Below are 18,970 nucleotides of genomic sequence, written 5' to 3'. Positions count from 1 at the left end.
GACATTAAGCATTGTAGGGCAACCAGTGCACTATATAGGCACATGAGCAAACATACCCCACATTTGGTCTTGCAACACCTCAATGAGGATGAAAAAGGGGGTATTTTGGATATGCACTTGGATGTAATGGAATTAAAATGGCAATTGTTTATGGATGCCTCTAGATTTCCAGGCATTAATGAAACCATTAGTATTGCTAGCATTCTTAAACTTGACCAAATTTCAGGTTAGTTTATTTGAGAACTTGGGTTTTTAAAAAAACTTTTTAAAACATTTGTTTTTGGTTTGTCAATTTATGTAAACACATTTTTAACATAAAACAATGTAACATTTTGTTTCAATCTTTATAAGAATTTTTAAAACAATGTGGTGAACTATGTTAACATTGGAAGTTTGATATTGCTTTAAGCATTTTAATTGTTGCTTAATTGAATAATTTTATGGGTGTATTTAACTTTGTTGGGTAAGGTTGTGATTTTTGTTCTGATGAAGTCTCTGTAGTGGAGAGGAAAGCGCTTAACCGTTTATGAATAAAGTTGTTGTCCTTTGGAGTGCTCATGTCTGTTTTTTCTGTCATTAAGGATATCCACACCTCCAGGCTAGTTGCTCAGCATAATGCATCCGAGGTAATCCAAGTGCAACTAACTCTGGGCAAAACTGCAATCCAAATTGTAGCTTGCTACAGATCCCCCACCATGCCCCAGGATTCCCACTCCTCTTTTCTTGATGTACTGGAAAATATTAGGGTTCAACCAAACACCCTAGTAATGGGCGACTTCAACTACCCCACCATTAAATGGGAAAACTACTTGTGTGCCAACTCCTTAACTCAACGCTTTCTGGAATTCATAAACTCCAATGCCTTGGATCAATTTATCCACAACCCCACCAGGGGCAACAATATCTTAGACCTAGTCATGACCAACATGAGTGACCGGTGTTCCGCACCTGAAGTCAACTCCTCGTTGGTCCGATCCGACCATAAGCTAATCACCCTTGATATCCACATCCCGCCCCCACCCCCCATTAAGGAAACCACGGTAAAAAATTTCTCCAAAGCCAACTTCATGCTTCTTAAGACAGAAGTGGTGAACTTCATGAAACCCGTGCAGATGGACAGTACAGTTATAACTGCTGAATCCTACACAAATGCACTGTATAAGCACTTACACAAGTGTATGGATCGTGCTATCCCAAACAGAACCAAGACGCTATCCTCCAAAAAAAAAGGAAGCCAATCTGGTGGTCCCCTGCCAGAAAACAAACTGTACAGCAGAAGGAAGAAACTGTTGCAAAAGAGAGTAAAATCCCATGACTGGAGGAGCTCCCTTGTCAGCCTGAGTAAGAAGCTGAGATCCCTTATCAGGTCGTCCAAAGCTAGCTACGAAAACAAAATCACCACTAATTCCAAGGACATCACAAAGCATTCTATAGCTATGTTGAGAATCTCGATGGCAACACCCAGATCTGCTCTGAGTTGCAGCACAAAGGCACGAAAATTACAGAACCAACTGATGATGCCAACATCCTGGCAGATAGGTTCAGTGCTAACTTTACCCCCCCCCCCCTCACCCCCTAAAGGGCCTATATCTATACAGGAAGAATGCAGAGTTCCTGTAATCACAATTACGCAAGTAAAAGCTGCACTCTCTAAAGCCAAAAACACAGCATCCATGGGACCGGACAACATCCCAGGCTGCGTTTTACACGAACTTCAGAACAAACTGGCTCCCCACTTAAGCACCATGTTCAATAATAGCCTCGCATCAGGCTTTGCGCCCACTGAATCGCGCACAGCAACAGTTATTCCACTCCACAAAGGGGAGCCTCCACTGACCCCGGGAACTATCGACCTATTAGCCTGACGAGCCTGGTCTGCAAGGCCATGGAACGTATCATCATGGAACTCATACACAGACATTGGTAACCTCCAAACTCTGGATCCCACTCAGTTTGGGTTTGTGAAAGGCAAATCATGCCTCCTGAACCTGATCGACTTCTTTGAGGCAGTCACCAAAGCCGTAGATGAGGGTAAGGTGGTTCACACAGCCTATCTTGACCTCGCCAAAGCTTTCGACACCATCCCCTATTCTGGAATTATAGCTAAACTCGGTATAAATCCCTACATCACAAGATGGGTTGCCAACTGGCTCACTGACAGAACACACACTGTAAAAGTTGCAGACTCCAAATCTGACCTCAAAGCAGTGACAAGTGGAGTACCACAGGGTTCCGTCCTGGGACCTCTCCTGTTAGCCTGTACTTCAGAGAAGTAGATACCAAACACAGAAGGCATCTGGCTAACGAAGTTAGCAGATGACTGTAAACTAGGAGCCATAGTAAAGTCCCCAAATGATGTGGACATCCTACAGAAGGGCCTCGCTGAGACAGATGCCTGGTGTCAGAGCCATGGCCTCAAGCTCAATGCCAAAAAGTGCAGTTTCATCTCCTTTGGTAAAAACTCTGTACTCATAAACTACCACATAGGCAGCAATCTACTTAACACCGAATGTGTAATGCAATCTACTTAACACCGAATGTGTAATAAGAGACCTTGGGACCCAGGTGGAGAGTAATCTCTCCTTTGGTCACATTGCCACAGTAGTCAGGAAGTCTTTCTACGTGGCACACCTCATCATAAAAGGGTTCTCATTCAGGAAAAAAGATGTCATTGTTCCCCTCCATTATAGAGTACAACGCCCCTTTCGGAATATACCTCACAAGACATCTGCAGCAGCTGGAAAGGCCACAGAAGTACCTCACAAAGAGGATTACTGGCCTCAAATGCCCTACACTGACCGCCTCAAAAACTCCAGCTTTACTCCGTAGCATATCGCCGACTCCGAGGTGATCTATGTCAAACCCAGAGCTGTTGGACATGCTACACCCAAAGAAATCCCAATCCCTCCAAGCTACATGCTCTAGGGACCTAAACCTTGTCACCACAATAAACAGGACATGTTGGAGGGATAGATTCGTGTCCCAGAGACTTCCCATACTCTGGAACAGGCTACCCATCTATGTCGAGCAAAGTTCTTCATTAGCACTCTTCAAGAAAAATCTTGAGTGGATGGGAAATGGGAAATACACCCCAGGGATCACTTCTGTGTGTCTGCTCGACAGTGGCACAGGAAAATAACTTTCTTGGGTGGCGTAAGCCAGGGATCCTTGTTGGCTAGGCTTACGTAGGCCCTTGGGCCGATAGCCTAGTACCTACCTATGAACCTATGGCAAGACACAACTGTCCTTTTTGCTCCCACCTGTCCTTGCTTTTTAAAGAGACAGCAGACGTCTTTGTGCTTGCTTAAGCTGCCAAAATCTACAGTGGAATTAGTCGTTGCAAGCTCTGAATGGTGACTCCCCCAGTTGTTGCTGTACTCTGAATACTTGTTGGCACATCACTGTCTTGATCCTCACAGGAACTTCCTTTGGTTCAGCTGTGCTTCCCCATATGTTGCCTTCTGCACCATGTCTCTGAGGTCCCCTTTTTTTATATGTGGCTCCTGACACTGTCCTTTACTTAGATGTGTTGCAACCTGTAGGGATCTACTTAAGACCATATTTATGGTCCTTCAGAAGGATGTCCATATTGTCTCTTGTCTGGATATCTAGTTCAACTGCAGGACTAGTCTAAGGGCCTTCATAAACTGGAAGAAGCCATCTTTGAGCTTGACTTTTTCTCCCCTTCATTTTTTCCTCTAGTCCCCCTCTGACCATCAGGCCTCTCTTTGGCTGCTGTACAAACCCATTTATTTCTTCCAGGCCAGAAGCCTTGTGGCTCCAGGAGCAATTGTACGAAGATTGGTGGTGATCTTTGTGTTCCACTGTTGCAGTCCTGACTTGTGAGATTTCTTGCTGTGGAAGCCCCTGGCTGATCTGACTCCCAGAGTAAAAGTCTTCCCTCCTCCTATGACTGGCAGACTTACATGACTGATATCCGTACAGTGGGGTGTAAGTGGAGTCTGCCTACATCATTACTTCATTTCTTTCTTGCCGTTGGAGCCTGAAGCAGACAAAGCTGTATGTGCATTGGTCATTCTGCGCCAGAGTGAAAACGTCTAAAACTAAGTACCCCATTGGAACTTTTCCTTTTTCTAAACTAATGTTAGAGAAAGTTAACTGCCTCCTTTGAGGTAAATAAGTTCCACACCAGAATTTTCATACCCCCTGTGTTACTTGTTTAGGCCCTTCAAATGATGTCCCAAATTGTTGTTTCTGTCCCTGATTCAACTCCAGAACTATTAGGTTCAGGGTGGACATTTTAGCAAGATTTCTTTGCGAGTACCCTGAATCTGCGTCTGGGATGGGGACCATTCGGCATCCCGACATCTGTCTTACTAAATGCAAACTGCTTAAGCTTAGGGCTTCCAAACACAACTGTTCATCATCAGCCCGCCACGACTGGTTATTATGGAAGCTGGTGAGGCGCATTCGCAGCCCCCTGCTGCAGTCGAGTAATGGATAAGGCCTCTACCAAGAAACTTTCAGAGGCCGGAATGGCATCGGAACCCTGTACACCATCTCCAGTTGGACAGCATTTGCTAAGCAGGCCTATTGCTTCTGGTGAACATCGCTTTACCATTATACCTCAGATGTATTCAGGAGTCTGTGTTTCTGATGCCCCCAGGCCAAAACAAAAACCTGCAACTCGGAAATCTTCTCATCTGTCCAGCCCTTCCAGCTCTTAATCTCAAAAGGAATTTGTTAAATTGGCAGAGGACCTGCTTTCCTTGGTAAGGGGCAGACTACCCCCCCAATCTGCTTCTGGGAAAAGGAAAAAAACACTATCCTTGAGGTACTTGCTGACGCCTTTGAGACCAGGCAGGACTCTAACCAGGAGGGCTCAAGCTTTGTAGATGACCTTTCCTTGTCGCCCTTTTAGGAGTCTGACTCCAGGTAATGTTACCTTCGGCCTCCCCTCTGGAGCAAGTATCCTTTGGGGGAATGTTTACAGTGGGAAGAACGATTATCCCCTACCCAAGAAAAGAGTCGGGGAATTCTCCCACCTCCCAGAACTGAAACCCCTGTCAGTACCTCCAATTTTAGAGGTAATTGATGTCTTTCTAGAATCCACTTTGAGACCAGTCTCCCTTCCCCCAGAAAATATAACACTTTTTCTACAGGGTTATGGCTTAACATAAGCAACTTTTCAGTAACCCTTCAGGAGATCCGCAGATTTTTGGTCCTGGACTACAGGGTTCCAGAAACAGCATTCCCAAGAATCACCTACCCATTGTTACACAGGGTAGAGCCCTTGAAAGATATGGAAAGAAAGTATACACTTCTGTCACACTGTCTATGAGGGCATTGAATTGCCATTTCCACTTAATAAAACAGAGTCACTGCTGGATCAAATGAAGCAAAAACTTTTGACCATTGAAAATAAGGCGTCTCAAGAATTAATGGAATTTGCAGTTCCACTTCACAAGTGATGACCATTCCTTAAACTGTGGATTTGATGCTTTACAGGCTGCCAACAGGGCCACAGACACTAGGTCTGTCATTGGGAGGCATGCATGACTAAGAGAGCGAGACCTCCCAGGGCATGTAAAGTCCAAACTTTTGGATGCTCCCTTGGATAAGGAGTCGCTCTTTGGTCTGTAAGCAGTAGCTGCTCTCAGAGGTGGAGGACAGAGCTAAGTCAAGGCAGGCAACTGAATCCTTTGTGCAAGTGCATCCCCCATGTTTCAGGAGGAACTACCCCACCAAGCTCTGCACCTTCTCTTCCTGACCAACTGCAAACCAAAGGAAAATCCACAGGTTAAGGGGCCACACTCAGCACCGGGGACTCTGCCAAGACTACTTATCTACCACATCACCAGGGACTTCCTCTACCCAGGTCCCTGTGAGGGAGCAGTCCTGATCCTTTCATAGCATGTACACCTCCCTTTCCTCCACCCCCCCCCTCCCCAAAGAGAGAGAGAATGTCCTTCAAAACAGTCTAGCCCTTTCTCTTTTTCAGTGTTAGGACTTATGTCTGCCGTTTGCAGGGGTTTCAACCTTCACTTCTCTTAAACTATGCCCTTCACTACAGGTTTCTTAGGGACCCCAGCCTGTAAGCGCACTTCTTGCTGTTTCCCAGTAGGGGATCTGGTTGATGATTACAAGACCTTTATCTTACTCCAAATTTTGACTATTTGCACCTTATTCCTTTTGACTACTTCAGTGCATCCCCAGGCAGTAACATAGCACTTAGCCATTAGCATGGCACTACTCAGCTCAGACTTGGTTACAAACAGCCTTGGTCGCTTCACAGCACCCCTAAGACTGGGACTTGGTGTGTTGGTTAAGGTTTTGATTCACTGTCACAAGGTGCAGAGTTCTCACCTTGGGAAACTGGATTGGAGAATACATAGATTGGCCTGTTAAGAAAGCTGGCCTACTAATCGGCTAGGAACTCAGAATCTGGAGCTCATGCTCAAACAAAATTAGTTCTAGGGTGGGACCCCTTTGGACCCTAACCCTCCTCCCCCCGACCAACAGTTTAATGTATTGCAGACAGGCTGGGCATGTGACATAAATCCTTGCAGCTTGGGAGGCAGAATTGATGGATACAAGCTGCTCATGAGAAAACATACTTCCTAGGTAAGGGAAAAAAGTGACCCCAGAAGGAAGCAGTTTGTTACACCAAAGCCAAAGTAGAGCATGCTCGTAACCTCATAGTCTACACATTTTATTTATTGACGTTTGTTAACTGGGTTAGTCCAACTGGGCTTGTGGCCCATTTTCAGTGGAGACCAGAGGAGAAAAGCTCCAACAATACATTTCTATTACAAAGTATCATATTAATACAAAAATAATGAGGTGAGAAACAATTATACAGAGCAAAAGTTTTACATTTGTAGAGTACATACAAACAAGTTAAAGTTCCAACTGTGGAGAAGGTGCCAAAAAAAAAGACATTTAAGAAACATAATTTTACAATGAGATAATGCATTGGGTAGAGAAGTAAAACAAAGTAAATATATATTTCTGCTGTTTTTGTGGAATTATGCAATTACCTTATGAGAGGTGAAAGGGGGAACTAAGTAGGGTCCTTAATAAGGGAGAGTGTGGGGGGGAGACTAAGTGAGGTCATTGCAAGGGCAGGTCCTGGAATTGAGAAAATATGGTTTTAGTTTGGTTTTAAGGTGGGAGGTGTGTGAAACTGTACGCAAGTGAAGGGGAAAGTCTGTTCAGGCATGGGTGGATGGTGTTTATAGAGTAGTTTGCCTACTGACTTTGTTGGGTGGTAAATATCAAGTAGTTGTTGATTAGAGGTACGGAGGGTTCGGGATGTAGTGTAGATAGAGACTAAGGCAGAGAGAGCTGGACAGAAGGAGGGTTTATAAAGGATAGCGTGGAGCATGTGAAATTGATAAAGTAGCAATAGTTGGGGAAGTTCAAGCTATTGGAGAGAGTTTAAGGCAATGCAGTGGTATGAGTTGTATAGGGAGTTAGTAATGAATCTGGCTATTTTATGGTAAGTTTGTTGAAGTTTGAGTGGTGGCCTGAATATTGGTAAGGAATGGGGCGGCATATAGGAGGGTAGGGAGGAGGAGGGCCTGTTCAAGAGTAAGTCTAGCATCAGGAGTTAAGAATTTTTTGTTCAGATTAAAGCAGGCCTAATTTCTAGTGTGTTCTTTGTATACATTGGTGTATGTGTAGGTTGAATTTTAGTTGATTATCGATGACCCCTAGGAGTTTGGTGTGGTTTTCAGGTTGGATAGTTGTATTTTTAGAAGATGTAATAACCAAGGAGGTTTTATGGTGAGAATGGGGAAGGAAAAGTAGGAGTTTAATCTTTTTGGGATTTAGGATCAGTAGGTTGTGAGAAAGCCATTGTTCTGTGGATAGTAGGGCTTGTTGGGTTAGGGAGTGTAGTTCAGAAATGTTAGAGTAGAGATAAGTGTGGAGTTGTCAGCATATTGAATGAGTGAAGAATCTTTACAAGAGGAGAAAAGATCATTGGTGAAGATGTTGAACAGAAGGGGTCCTAAGATGGAGCCTTGAACACCAGTAGAGATGAGAAGAAAAGGGGAGGAGGTTGACAGCCATTTGACAGATTGTTCCCTGGCAGATAAGTAATTGTTGAACCAGGCAAGTGAGGAGGGGGATAGGTGTAGGTTAGCAAGTTTGGATAATAGTAAAGGATGAGAGACTGTATCAAAAGCTTTGGAGAGATCTCGGAAGAGACTAGAAATAAGTTTATTGTTGTTTAGGGCCTCTGCAATGGTGTGTGTGTGTGAAGGAGAGGAGGGCAGTGGTGGTGCTGTGGTGGGGATGAAATCTGTGTTTGGTAGGGGTAAGCAAGTGGTGGTTAAGGAGATGATTGAGAAGCTGAGAGTGGATACATTTTTCTAGTATCTTAGAGGGGGGGGGAGTGAATGGCAATAGGATGATAGTTAGAAGGTTCAGTGGAATTTCCACCTTTATGAAGAGGGATAGTAAAGAAGGATTTCCAGAGGGTGGGGACAGTTGAGTCAAAAATGGATCTGTTTATTAGTATAGATATAGGGTATGCAATAGAGTCAGCAGCAAGTTTGCGGAATGTAGGAGGTAATTTGTTAGTGGAAGGAGAGCATGGTTTTAGTTTTTAGTAGTAGAGATTTGATATAAGTAGTGGGAACAGGCAGAAAGCAGAACAAAGTTGTGCTAGTTAGACTAGGGGCAGGTGTAGAAGCTGAGTTAGGACTAGTGGTTATGAGATTTTGGATGGAAGAGATGGTGTTTGTTTAAGAGGGTGGCAGTTTCTAGAGGGGAAGAGTTTGGGTATGGGGCGGGATTAGTGGAACTTCCAGGATAGCGAATGTTGTTGAGAGTTGACCAAAATTTACGAGGATTGGATTTATTGTTAAGCTGGGCAGAACTGTAGTATGACTTTTTGTCATTAGTGGTAAGTTTTTTTGTAAGGTTCTTCAGTTGTCTATATTTGAGAAGAATAGGTGGTTGTTTAGTTTTAATCCAGGCTTTCAAAGCATGGTCTCTTTGTTTCATAAGGGACTTGGTCTCTTTGGAGAGCCAGGGAGCATGATTTGATTTTATTCTCATCTTCCTAGATGGAGCTAGGGAGTCTAGAGTACTCAAGAAGATGCTCTTGAAAGTGCTGACAGCATCATTTATGGGGAGCTGTTTAAGGATGGACCAATCTGTGTTGTGGAGAATAGAGTTGAAGTGGGAAGAGTTGAAAGTAGATGGTTTTCAACAGTCCTTGATAAGGTAGGGTTTGGGAGTATGATGGTTGTGGTCTAAGGATGGAGGTAGGGAGATGGACACTAAGAGAATTGGGTAAGGTGGTGGGATTGTGGTAGTGGTAGGGGGTATTGGTTAGGATCCAGTCTGTTATGGAGCTGGAAGTAGAATTTTTATGGAATTGAATTGAGTGGGTGAAGATGTAAGTTGGTGGCGCCCATGAAGGTTGATGCTGAGTTGGGGAGAGTCGGTTGAGAGTTGAACCAATCTATGTTGACCGCTAAGGATAAGTGTCTCCATATGGTATATTGTGGGAGAACCAGGATAGGATGTTTTTAAGAATGGGCAGATTGTTGCCAGGAGGAAGATAGATGGAAGCTATAGCAAGTTTTTTATGTGGGTTCAGATGGCAGTTGAGAATGATGAGTTCTGCTGGGAGGACGTTAGGAATAGAGGAGGTGTAAGGAGAGATGTTAAGGTTGTTAGAGTAGAGGATGGCTACGCCACCTCCCCTTTTTTTACAGGTCTATCGGATCTGAAGATGTTATAGCCCGGTGGGAGTATTTCACTGTCTGTCTGAGATATGTGGCTTAAGCCAGGTTTCTGATAGGGAAAGAATGTTTGGGGTATTGAGAGCAATGCAGGAGTGCAACTCAGTACCCTTATTTGTTATTCTTTGAATATTCAGAGAGAGTAAATGGTTAAGTCTTTGACTGGGGATGATTGTTGTGCCTGAAACTGATTATTATTAGAGGTGTGAGATGAGGGCAGTGAAGAGTTAGTTGTGGAGGTGGTGTTGGGGAGAGTGAGGGAGGGGAGAGATGATGATGAGGGCCCAGGGATGGGATGGACATTGCCAGAGCAGAGTAGTTGTTTAGAGAGAGGAGAGAGTGTAGTAAATGATAGTTTGAGTAGCTTTGACTTTAGGGGAAGGCTTAATAACTTGTAAAAAGGGTGGTTTGTATAGGCTTGTGGTAGAGATAGTGAAGAGATCTGGGGAGATAGTAAAAGATGATGTAGTTGAAGGTATATTGTAAGAGTGAGAAGTTGGAGAGCATTGGAGTGGGTCATACAGATTGGAGTGGTAAGAGGTGGTGATAGAAAAGGTAGTAGTGTAGAATATGTTAGTAGATATTGCATGTTAGAGTAGAATATAGTTGGGATGGGAGAGTAGGTGGTGTGTAGGAAGTGATGTTGATAGGATTGACAGATTAGTGAGATGGGAGTGGTGAGTTGCAGGAAGTGGAGCTGTAATGGATAGTAGGACAGGAAGGGGAGGGATAGTTGGGTATAAAGGTAATTTATAATGGGGTGGGTGGGAATAGGATTAGGGTAGGGGAGCGAACGGAGCAGGGCTACAGCCACAAGGAAGGGCTCAGAAAACAATCGGAGAAGCTGGTACAAAGGGCAGAAATGAGAGCATGAAAGGCAGGGAGTTCTAGATAAGAGCAGAGGTGGCTGGGCTATGTTTAGATCAGTAGGACTCTAAAAGTTGAGGCAAAATTACTTAAACAGCAGGGGGGAAAACTAGGAGGGGTGTACAGGACTGACAACACTATTAACTTTGATAGAAAGTAGCAGACAGGGAAAAGGGGCTTGGTAGGCAGTAGGAGCAATTCAGGTAGGAGGTATAAGTTAGAGAGGAGAGGGGTAGATTAGAGGGAGTCTGGAAGAAAAAGGGATAACTAGACAAGTGTAAAAGATAAAATAGTTACTGGATGTGGTTGCAGGTGAGTAAGCGCCACCACAGGAGTAATCAAGGACTAATGGTAGCAGGTATCCTTAACAGATGAGTTGTACATACTTAGATGGTTTTCACTGGAGAGGGATGCACGCTGGAGGTACTTGACTGTAGGTGACTTTCCAGCTAGAGTGGGCCAGACGGCATCAGGGCTGTTCAGGTAGCTTTATTTGTCTGGGGAAAAAAAGAATACAGAGAGAGTTATAAGGGGTAGAGGGGGGATGTAAAGAGGGTTAGAGTCAGTAAAGTGTGCGAGTAAAAGGGGTGGTGAAGGGGGTTGAAGTAAATTTTCCTACAGACAGGAACTTCTCTTAATTCTGGCCAACTTTGCCACTTCCATCTCCTTGCTCCCCAAGCAGGGATGCACATGAGGAGACCTCTATTGTACCTTCACAAGGTAGGGGGCCAACAACGAAAGCTTCCTTCTGTCAGAAGAGACTTGTATGTGGCCTAAAAGGGCATTAATGTGTGGTATACCTAGGACTTTCCTCTAACATCAAGCCTTCCACTCTGCTACCAGCAGTCTCAAACTTTATTTCTCTAAGGACTACTTCCTTTGTTAGTGACAGCAGTAACTGACGTGAATAAGCTCTTGGATAATAGGAGTTTCGATTAGCTCAAAGGGTTTCTCTTGCACCCAAAACAGAAATCAAACCAAAGTGTGCTATTCGTGCTCACAGAAAATCGCACACATATGAGACAAAAATGTAGGGGAGAAAACCATCCCTACCCTCAACATCTAGCTATGGGTATAGAGTTACATTCCCCACCAGCTTAACCATAGGGGATAGCAGTGGTGGACTCAGTTCATCCACAGGGTGCTCTACCAACAAGCAGACAAATCAGAAGCCTGTATGCACCAAAAAGTGGCAGTTGCTTGGGAAATTCCTCTTATGACCCAGGGATGGGGGGACCCCACAGATGAAACTCCTCACCACTAGTAAAAACACACAATGAAGCTAGGCTTACATAATGCCCCATTTCCCAAGAATACCCAGCAATCGTGAAACTGCTGGACTGATTTATAGCACCAGTTTGACCACTCCTACTCTGGTACTTCTGCTTAGCCTTCCTGCTATAACCCTCTTCCTATAAGCTTGGAGCATACCTTCTTACTCTGTCTATTGGCTGGAAGGTTATTCTGTCTAAGTGAGGTTGCATCTGTCTCTGCGGCTTCAGGTGCTACCGCACCGACTTCAGAGACAGAACTCCAAGTATGATCCTGATAACATTTCTCCTACTCCCCCACTTCTGTGCATTAGCTTGTGCAGGACATCTTTGGGAAAGCCAGGTGGCTTGGCTCTAAATAAAATCTGAACCAACATAGTAAGTAAGCCTTTGTACTGGGGATGCACATTTCTATCAGGATCCCAGCAAGGACAAAATATCTGTTCCTGCCGATCCTACTCTTATATCATCTTTCTTTAGGCTTTTCTCACTAATCCTGCAAGGCTCAGGTTTCAGCTGTTTCATCCTTCATACTCACACTCGCCTACCTTCACCGATCCTCTGTTAGGGCCTTCCACTCCTGGCCACCCAGGTGAACTCATACACCGTCTTGCTACTTGACCCTTGTCGTAGAAAAAACGTAATCTTTTGACACTGAACCCTGCCTGCTTGTTTCCTCTCTCTCCAGTTATAGAATCTCTAACTCTGTCGACCCTCAATCCTAATTTTAAAATCAACCCAAGCTGGGGACTGATTCCTCATTTTTTCTACCCAGGCATCTACCTCTCTTCTCTCCAAATCCCCAGTATGGAGGGAAGGGTACCCTTTGTTGCTCAAATCTTCCATAGACAGCTACCGTACTACATGGCCTCTACAAACTCATCTGATTTTTCTGAGCATTGAAATGTTACCGGTGCTTCTCTCAGCGTAGGAGATCCTGTATCTTCCAGGCCCCAAAGGGAATTCTTTCTCCCGCTGTCTTTCCTGGTGCACTTTTTTTTTTTCTTTCATCAGGGAAGGATATCTCCTGTGTCTGGAAGGGCCCTTTCCATTGGGACAGCTGGTCTCTCTACTACTTCCATGCAGGGCATACCTACCAAGAGAAAGAGGACCTGCTATCTGATCTTCTTTACTCTTATTCCCCCACCCCCCATAGCCTACTGGGTTGCTATTCTTTTTCTCCTGTACAGATGATCCCTCCTCTACACTCCTGTCTGCTTAGAAATGCTTGCCATATTCATCTAGTCTTGACCTGCTGGTCCATGTACCGTGGACCCCTGCTGTCCACTCCCTCCTGCCTAGGGATCCTTGCCCTATCGATCTGGCCTTGACCCACTGCTCCTGTTGGGGGGGGGTCTGTACTACAAGGGGCAAGAAAACAGCTGAGGTAATGATGCAGACAGACTCCACTTATACTCCAGCATACTGACGTCCGTCAAATGCATCTGCTGGTCATAGGAAGAGGCAAGGCTTTTACTCTAGTAGTTGGGCTGGCCAAGGGCTTCCATGGCATGAACTCCCACAAGTCAGGACTGCGATAGTGAATACACTGTTCACATCTACATTTATGGTAAGTGTACACAACTGTATTTTGCCTACCACATGACCTCTCTGTGCATGCCTGTAAGCCCAAGGACATCTGTGGGGTTGTCTGTTCCATGGGTGTGCAGACTGTCAGTTGCCTTTGCAAGTGATGCAAGCCCACAGCCATGTTGACCCTGCTGTGCAGTCTCCACTAAAGAGCTTGAATGGGCAGTTGTTTTCCAGGCATATGCCCTTTCCTTCCCACTTTGAGAGAAGTAAATAGGTACAGCCTCTTCAATTTTCTTCAGCCTCATCAGCTGCAGGACAGCTAATGGATCCTAGTTTTCTTATGGTGTAGTCAAGCCTGTATTCCCCTGCACCACAGAGCTGATGTGAACACCATTCTTAGAGAATTGCCTTTTTACTAGACCGTGTTGGGCACTCAGTCGTGGCTGTCTTGTCTACTGAGATTTACTCTTAAATGTTGGAGCTAAAAGCTTGAAAGTAGACAGTTGCTGCAGAATGTATTGACGTCCGAGATGCAAATTGCAGCTGATTGGCTGTGTGTGCAACCTAATTATTTTGTACTCCCTATTTCAGTGTTAAACAGTTTAAATCTGTATTTGTCAGTTGTGTGTGGGGGGGTTACCTTATACTGCCTTAGAAAAGGAGTAATAGCTGATGTTAGTGGAAATGCTGCATGTGCAAGATGGTATGAGTTTGGTAATAGAACATTTAAGTCAGTAGTGCACAACATGAAGGGGTATGGGGGGGTCCCCTGCATATAAAGCATGTGTTCATTCATGCCCTATAATTAATAATTTAAATAATCTCCTTAATAAAAAGGAGACAGAATTGTCAGTTATTTCTTTCTGCAAGTTAATGTCTGCCATAGCGTCTGCTGATCTTTTCTGTATCAGCCTTGTGTGATTTGACCTTTGTTTTCCTACCCGCACAGAAGGTCCTGAAGATCAAGAAGCTGCCATCCTGACTGACAATGTAATGGTAGGAGACTTGAATTCTCTTATGCCGTCTGGCTTTAATAGTGGCCACAATCTTTTCACTTCCCTCTTTTATCTTGGAATGCAGATTATAAGGTGTTAGTGATTGCAGAGTATCATGTTGCAGGATTTGACCTTATTCATATTTATATCCTTTAATGATTTGGCTTACTGGTTGAGGCTCATCCTCCTGAGAGAATCTTGGAGAAATGCTGATGTGTAACGGGGAAATCAAGATGGTAGCACAGAGAGTTACAGGTTTTGTAGGTTAACATGCTATTGTCACACTCATTTAAACAATGCATTAGATAAATGAAAGAAAAAGAAGAGAAACGTGAAAAAGAAGAGAAACGTTGATAAAATTACTTTATTAACTCATCACACAGTACCTTTTGTGTTAAGGACTAATGCAGGGTAATTAGTGTTATTAATGCCAAGTCTGTGTACCACCAGCTTTGTTAAGGCATAGTTTCTTGAGAGTGCTATATGTAGGATGGTTGCAGTGCTTAGGCCTACTGTTTTAGGTGCATCTCCTTATGCTGTACTATGTAGTAGATTGCGTATAATGGATTTACCTTCATTTGGCCGACTAACATGAATGTCAACATTCTGAAGGTAAACTACTCTGTCTAAAATGGAAACATGTACTTCCTAGTTCACATGCGCTGAGTTTGCTTCTTGGCACATGCAAATATTACTTCAAAAAACAAAAAACAAAAAAAAAAAAAACATCCCTCCACATTACCTGGTAATTATCCTTATTACCTCCAGGACTGCACATCCCCCGGGGAAAGAGAATATTCCTCTACCCGGGGATTATCAGTTTCTCGCACCTGTTGACTGATCATAGTTGACCAAATGTGGTCAGTTAAACAGATATTGACCATACCAATAGAACCCACGTGGTGATAGCTTTGTATTAAGAGCACATCCATATGTGGATGTGAAGTAGGCTGGAGAAACTTTTTTAAATCAGGAAGAGGACCAATGACAAGTTAGGCAGCAGGCTTGTTAATATCGATGAACAGCTTACTCTGCACTTATGATAACCCATCTTTGTCTCCTGCTTTTTCAGCTTTCTTTAGCACTTACTCTTGATTATGTGAAATATGTTTTGGAGGATTTTGAGGAAACTTCAGCAGGGTTTCTTGAAGTTTGAAAAAGAAACGGTTGTCTGTGGGCTGATGAACCTAACTAACCACTTGGGAGTGTAATGGTGGTGGTGCACCCTTGGCTTGGGTTTAGAACTATGCCCACCAACCTTGTTGCTGATCTCTGTGTATCGAAACACAGGGTGCTAGGACTCAGGGCTGTCTTTGGTGTGACTGAAGCATGCCTAGCTGAGAAATAGTTCCTTGTGGCCACAACCTCCAGTGGTGCTTAATGTCACCTTATTTTTGCAGGGGACTTTGCTTTACTTTATATGTGATGCACTTTACCCCTGCAACCCTTAAAGTTAATTACATCTGTAAAGCTGCATAAAAAATTATGAAGAGAAAATAGTGTTCACAGTTTCCTAGTTTGTTTTAGGACCCAGGTGTTGGTACAAAGCCTGGTGGTGCAGAGGATGCAGCCACCCTGTTCTCTCTTTCAATTTGGTGCTGCATGTCTGCTTGCTGTGCACGTGACATAGTCTCTTACTATTGGCAGTTCTTTCTGCACATTAGACAAGTTTTATATCTTCCCACTTGCTGAGATTGGCAAGGTTGCAGTCAGCAAGCTGCTACTCAGAGTAGAACCAATTTGGGTGCACTTGTGATAACCCTTCACCATGAGCATTGTTATGCCTCTCCATGGTTACATGTAACCCATTTTACATGGAAATGTTACATGATGTTAAACTTTCTGACTATTTAATAATAACTACTTATATTTCCACTAGTGTATATCATGTCCCTGCATTTTAATGCAGTTGATTCCTCCTATTGTCACCTGTTGCATGTCTTTCATTTCTGACTTTGTTGTAAAAATGTGCAAGTTACAAAATGTGGTATAGGTCCATAAAACTGGATCAATAAGTTGTCCTTATCTTGATTGCCTTGCACAGACTGTACTTGAAGTCCTTCATCACACTCCCTACCTGCATCATCTGAGCCATGCTATTATCAGATTATGAAAGATCATATAAACATATGAATAGTCTGCTATAATTTTGACACCCCCAACACAAACGAGTACACACTGCCTTTCACGTGTTTTGCTGTCGCTTTAGTGCAGGGAAAGGTGAAGACACTATCGGCGTGTTAAGGTTGGCCAGGTAAAATGACTTTCTTCTCCAGTTAACGTGCATTTGAATTATGAATCCAGGTAAGAGCACTGTCACTTCTGCACTCAGTATGAAGTGTTATATGGCATTCTAATCTATTGGTGTGTGATGTCCTCAAAACTGAGGTGTTACCCCAAAGAAAAGGCAAGTTGTTAGAGACTGATGTTGAGAAGAAACTAAAACACTGAAACAGCAATGAAATAAAGCTGTTAGGGAAGAGTTGGGTGAAGACCCTGTATTTTATGTTTGTCTGCTTAAATGTTTGAGTCATTAATATATTGTTAATTTTGTCCTAGGAGCAATGAAAGAAATGTAAAAGGCTGCAGGGTCTTGTCCTTTTTAGCAGTGCACAGGAGGTTGAGCTTGCATGATGAAGGCCAGAGAGCGTGCAGAGTCTGTTTAAAATCCCTTGATTTTGGGCATCCACTGGTAAGAGGAACTGTGTATGGAGGGCTGTAAGGGAGTTTATATATACAGTGTCCTACAAGTGGTTGTTAGCTATGTGGTATACTGGAAGTGCTTCGAAGAAATATGTATGGGATCAGTGACAAGTACTTAAACTTACAAGATGTTAGCAGTACATATTAAGAGATGCTTCACAGAGAATCTCTGAAGTCGGCTGTTGCTACAACATGTGCACAGTTATAAGACAAACCAACGAGAGTGTCACAGCTAATGTTTTGACAATGTTATGAGCATCAGTTTGCTTACTTTTCATTAATCAGGTTGACTAACAAATGATGTTAGGTTAGTTTTGTTTTTTAAGCTGAGGTGGCTTACTGGTAAATTGCTTTGACTATGGTGTGCAGGGTCCTGGGTTCAAGACCTGCAAGGGCTGTTTATTTAACCTATACAATTGGATGGGAGATAGAAAATTCACCCCGGGGATCACGTCAGTCGCCCTGCTAGACAGGGGTCCAGGGAAGTAAATATTGTGGGAAGAAATATCCTGGGAATTGTTTGGTTAGGCTTGTATAGGCCCTAGGGCCGATAGCCTAGTACCAACCTATGACCCTATAATATGGTACTGTTGCTTGGAAAGTACTCTGTGCTATACATATCTGAAACAACCATAGAAGAAAAAATACATCTGAGTAGATGAAGGATCCTACTAGAAAGACCCCAGCAACACAAGTATGTACAAAAATACTTGCAGTCATTTGTTTAAGACAATTTAGGATATGCAAATTTTACCTCTGAAAACTAAAAAAATATATAAAATATTTTCAATACAGTGGTTTAAAATTGCATTCTATTAGTCAGTAAAGTTTTTCTCTGTGGCGCTTAAGGCACATCAGTGGGCCTTCATCTTTTATTGATGTCATAATTTGCTGGTGAGAGAGGTTAGGGTTTTTTCTGGTAGGAGCTGCTTTGGAATGTGTCGTCTTGAGTATAGTTATATGCCAAGCTTCCTGGTTTATATTTGCTGTCTAAAGTGCTGTTGGAAAAATCTTAAATTGACCTTTTGGAGTTATCTTTAGTTGGTAACACAAACTTTACCACCAGGTGGCAGTAGTGCTCTGTATATTATAAAACAGTTGCTTGTCCAACCTGCTGCATTTACTTCTGAGTATCAATGATACCCATGGTTATGTATTACTTTCTTTGTACAGTGTAATAGCTACTTACCATGGCATCACACTAATGCATCTGTATTAGTAGATCATGTATTTGTAACTCTTTTCGGCCTGCTTGGTGTGTCAGAGTATACTTGTCTTAAGTATTTTCAGGTTATCTCTGTAAGAGCAGGGCAATAAGATTTGATCAAATGATATTTGTTTGTGCCTCCTTGCTGCCTACAGCTAAATTATGAAGTCAGCATCAATATATATGTATATGTATAATTGTATTTATTTATTTTTTTAACTAAGATTGAGTTGTAACTGGATAAATCAACTGTAGGGTTCATAGGTAGGTACTAGGCTATTGGCCTTAAGGCCTATAACAAGCCTAGCCAAAAAGGTACCCTGGCTTTCACCACCCAAGAAAATTATTTTCCTGTGCCCATGGAGATTCTAAAGCTTCTCCCTCACCTAAGTCCACCTTCCTGTCTTCTTTAGCCATATATACTTTGACAGATGCATAAATGAATGCGTAATCTCATCCAAGCTGCAAGCTCAAAGTAGGACTTCATACTGATCGCTTATTAAGCTGTGGCACCAGGAGTAAAGGGTGCATTATTGTTGATGGTGTAGCAAGGGATGATTTCAGTAAAGAATAAGGATATGGAAGGAAGACTAGCAAAAAATATTGAGGCAAGGATAGTCTAGGTATTTAATGATGACGATGAGGCTTTGGGGGAGGATGAACAGAATAGTA

General features: G+C 43.2%; 1 protein-coding gene across 2 annotated transcripts in view; it reads left to right on the top strand.

Moving 5' to 3' along the window:
- The window catches only part of BOD1 (biorientation of chromosomes in cell division 1), a 316,515-nt gene that overhangs the window by 123,699 nt on the left and 173,846 nt on the right, over positions 1-18,970 (top strand). Inside the window, exon 3 of one of the 2 annotated variants that reach the window (XM_044069123.1) lies at positions 16,948-17,080. The exons of the other annotated variant lie outside the window; for it this stretch is intronic. Within the exon in view, the coding sequence (XP_043925058.1) occupies positions 16,948-17,080 (133 nt within the window). The remainder of the gene's footprint in view (positions 1-16,947; positions 17,081-18,970) is intronic. 2 annotated transcript variants of the gene reach the window in all.

The sequence above is a fragment of the Protopterus annectens genome, chromosome 4.part0 (assembly GCF_019279795.1).
Source record: "Protopterus annectens isolate FY-2018-M chromosome 4.part0, PAN1.0, whole genome shotgun sequence".
Classification (NCBI taxonomy): Eukaryota; Metazoa; Chordata; order Ceratodontiformes; family Protopteridae; genus Protopterus; species Protopterus annectens.
This window is presented reverse-complemented; position numbering and strand designations above follow the sequence as displayed.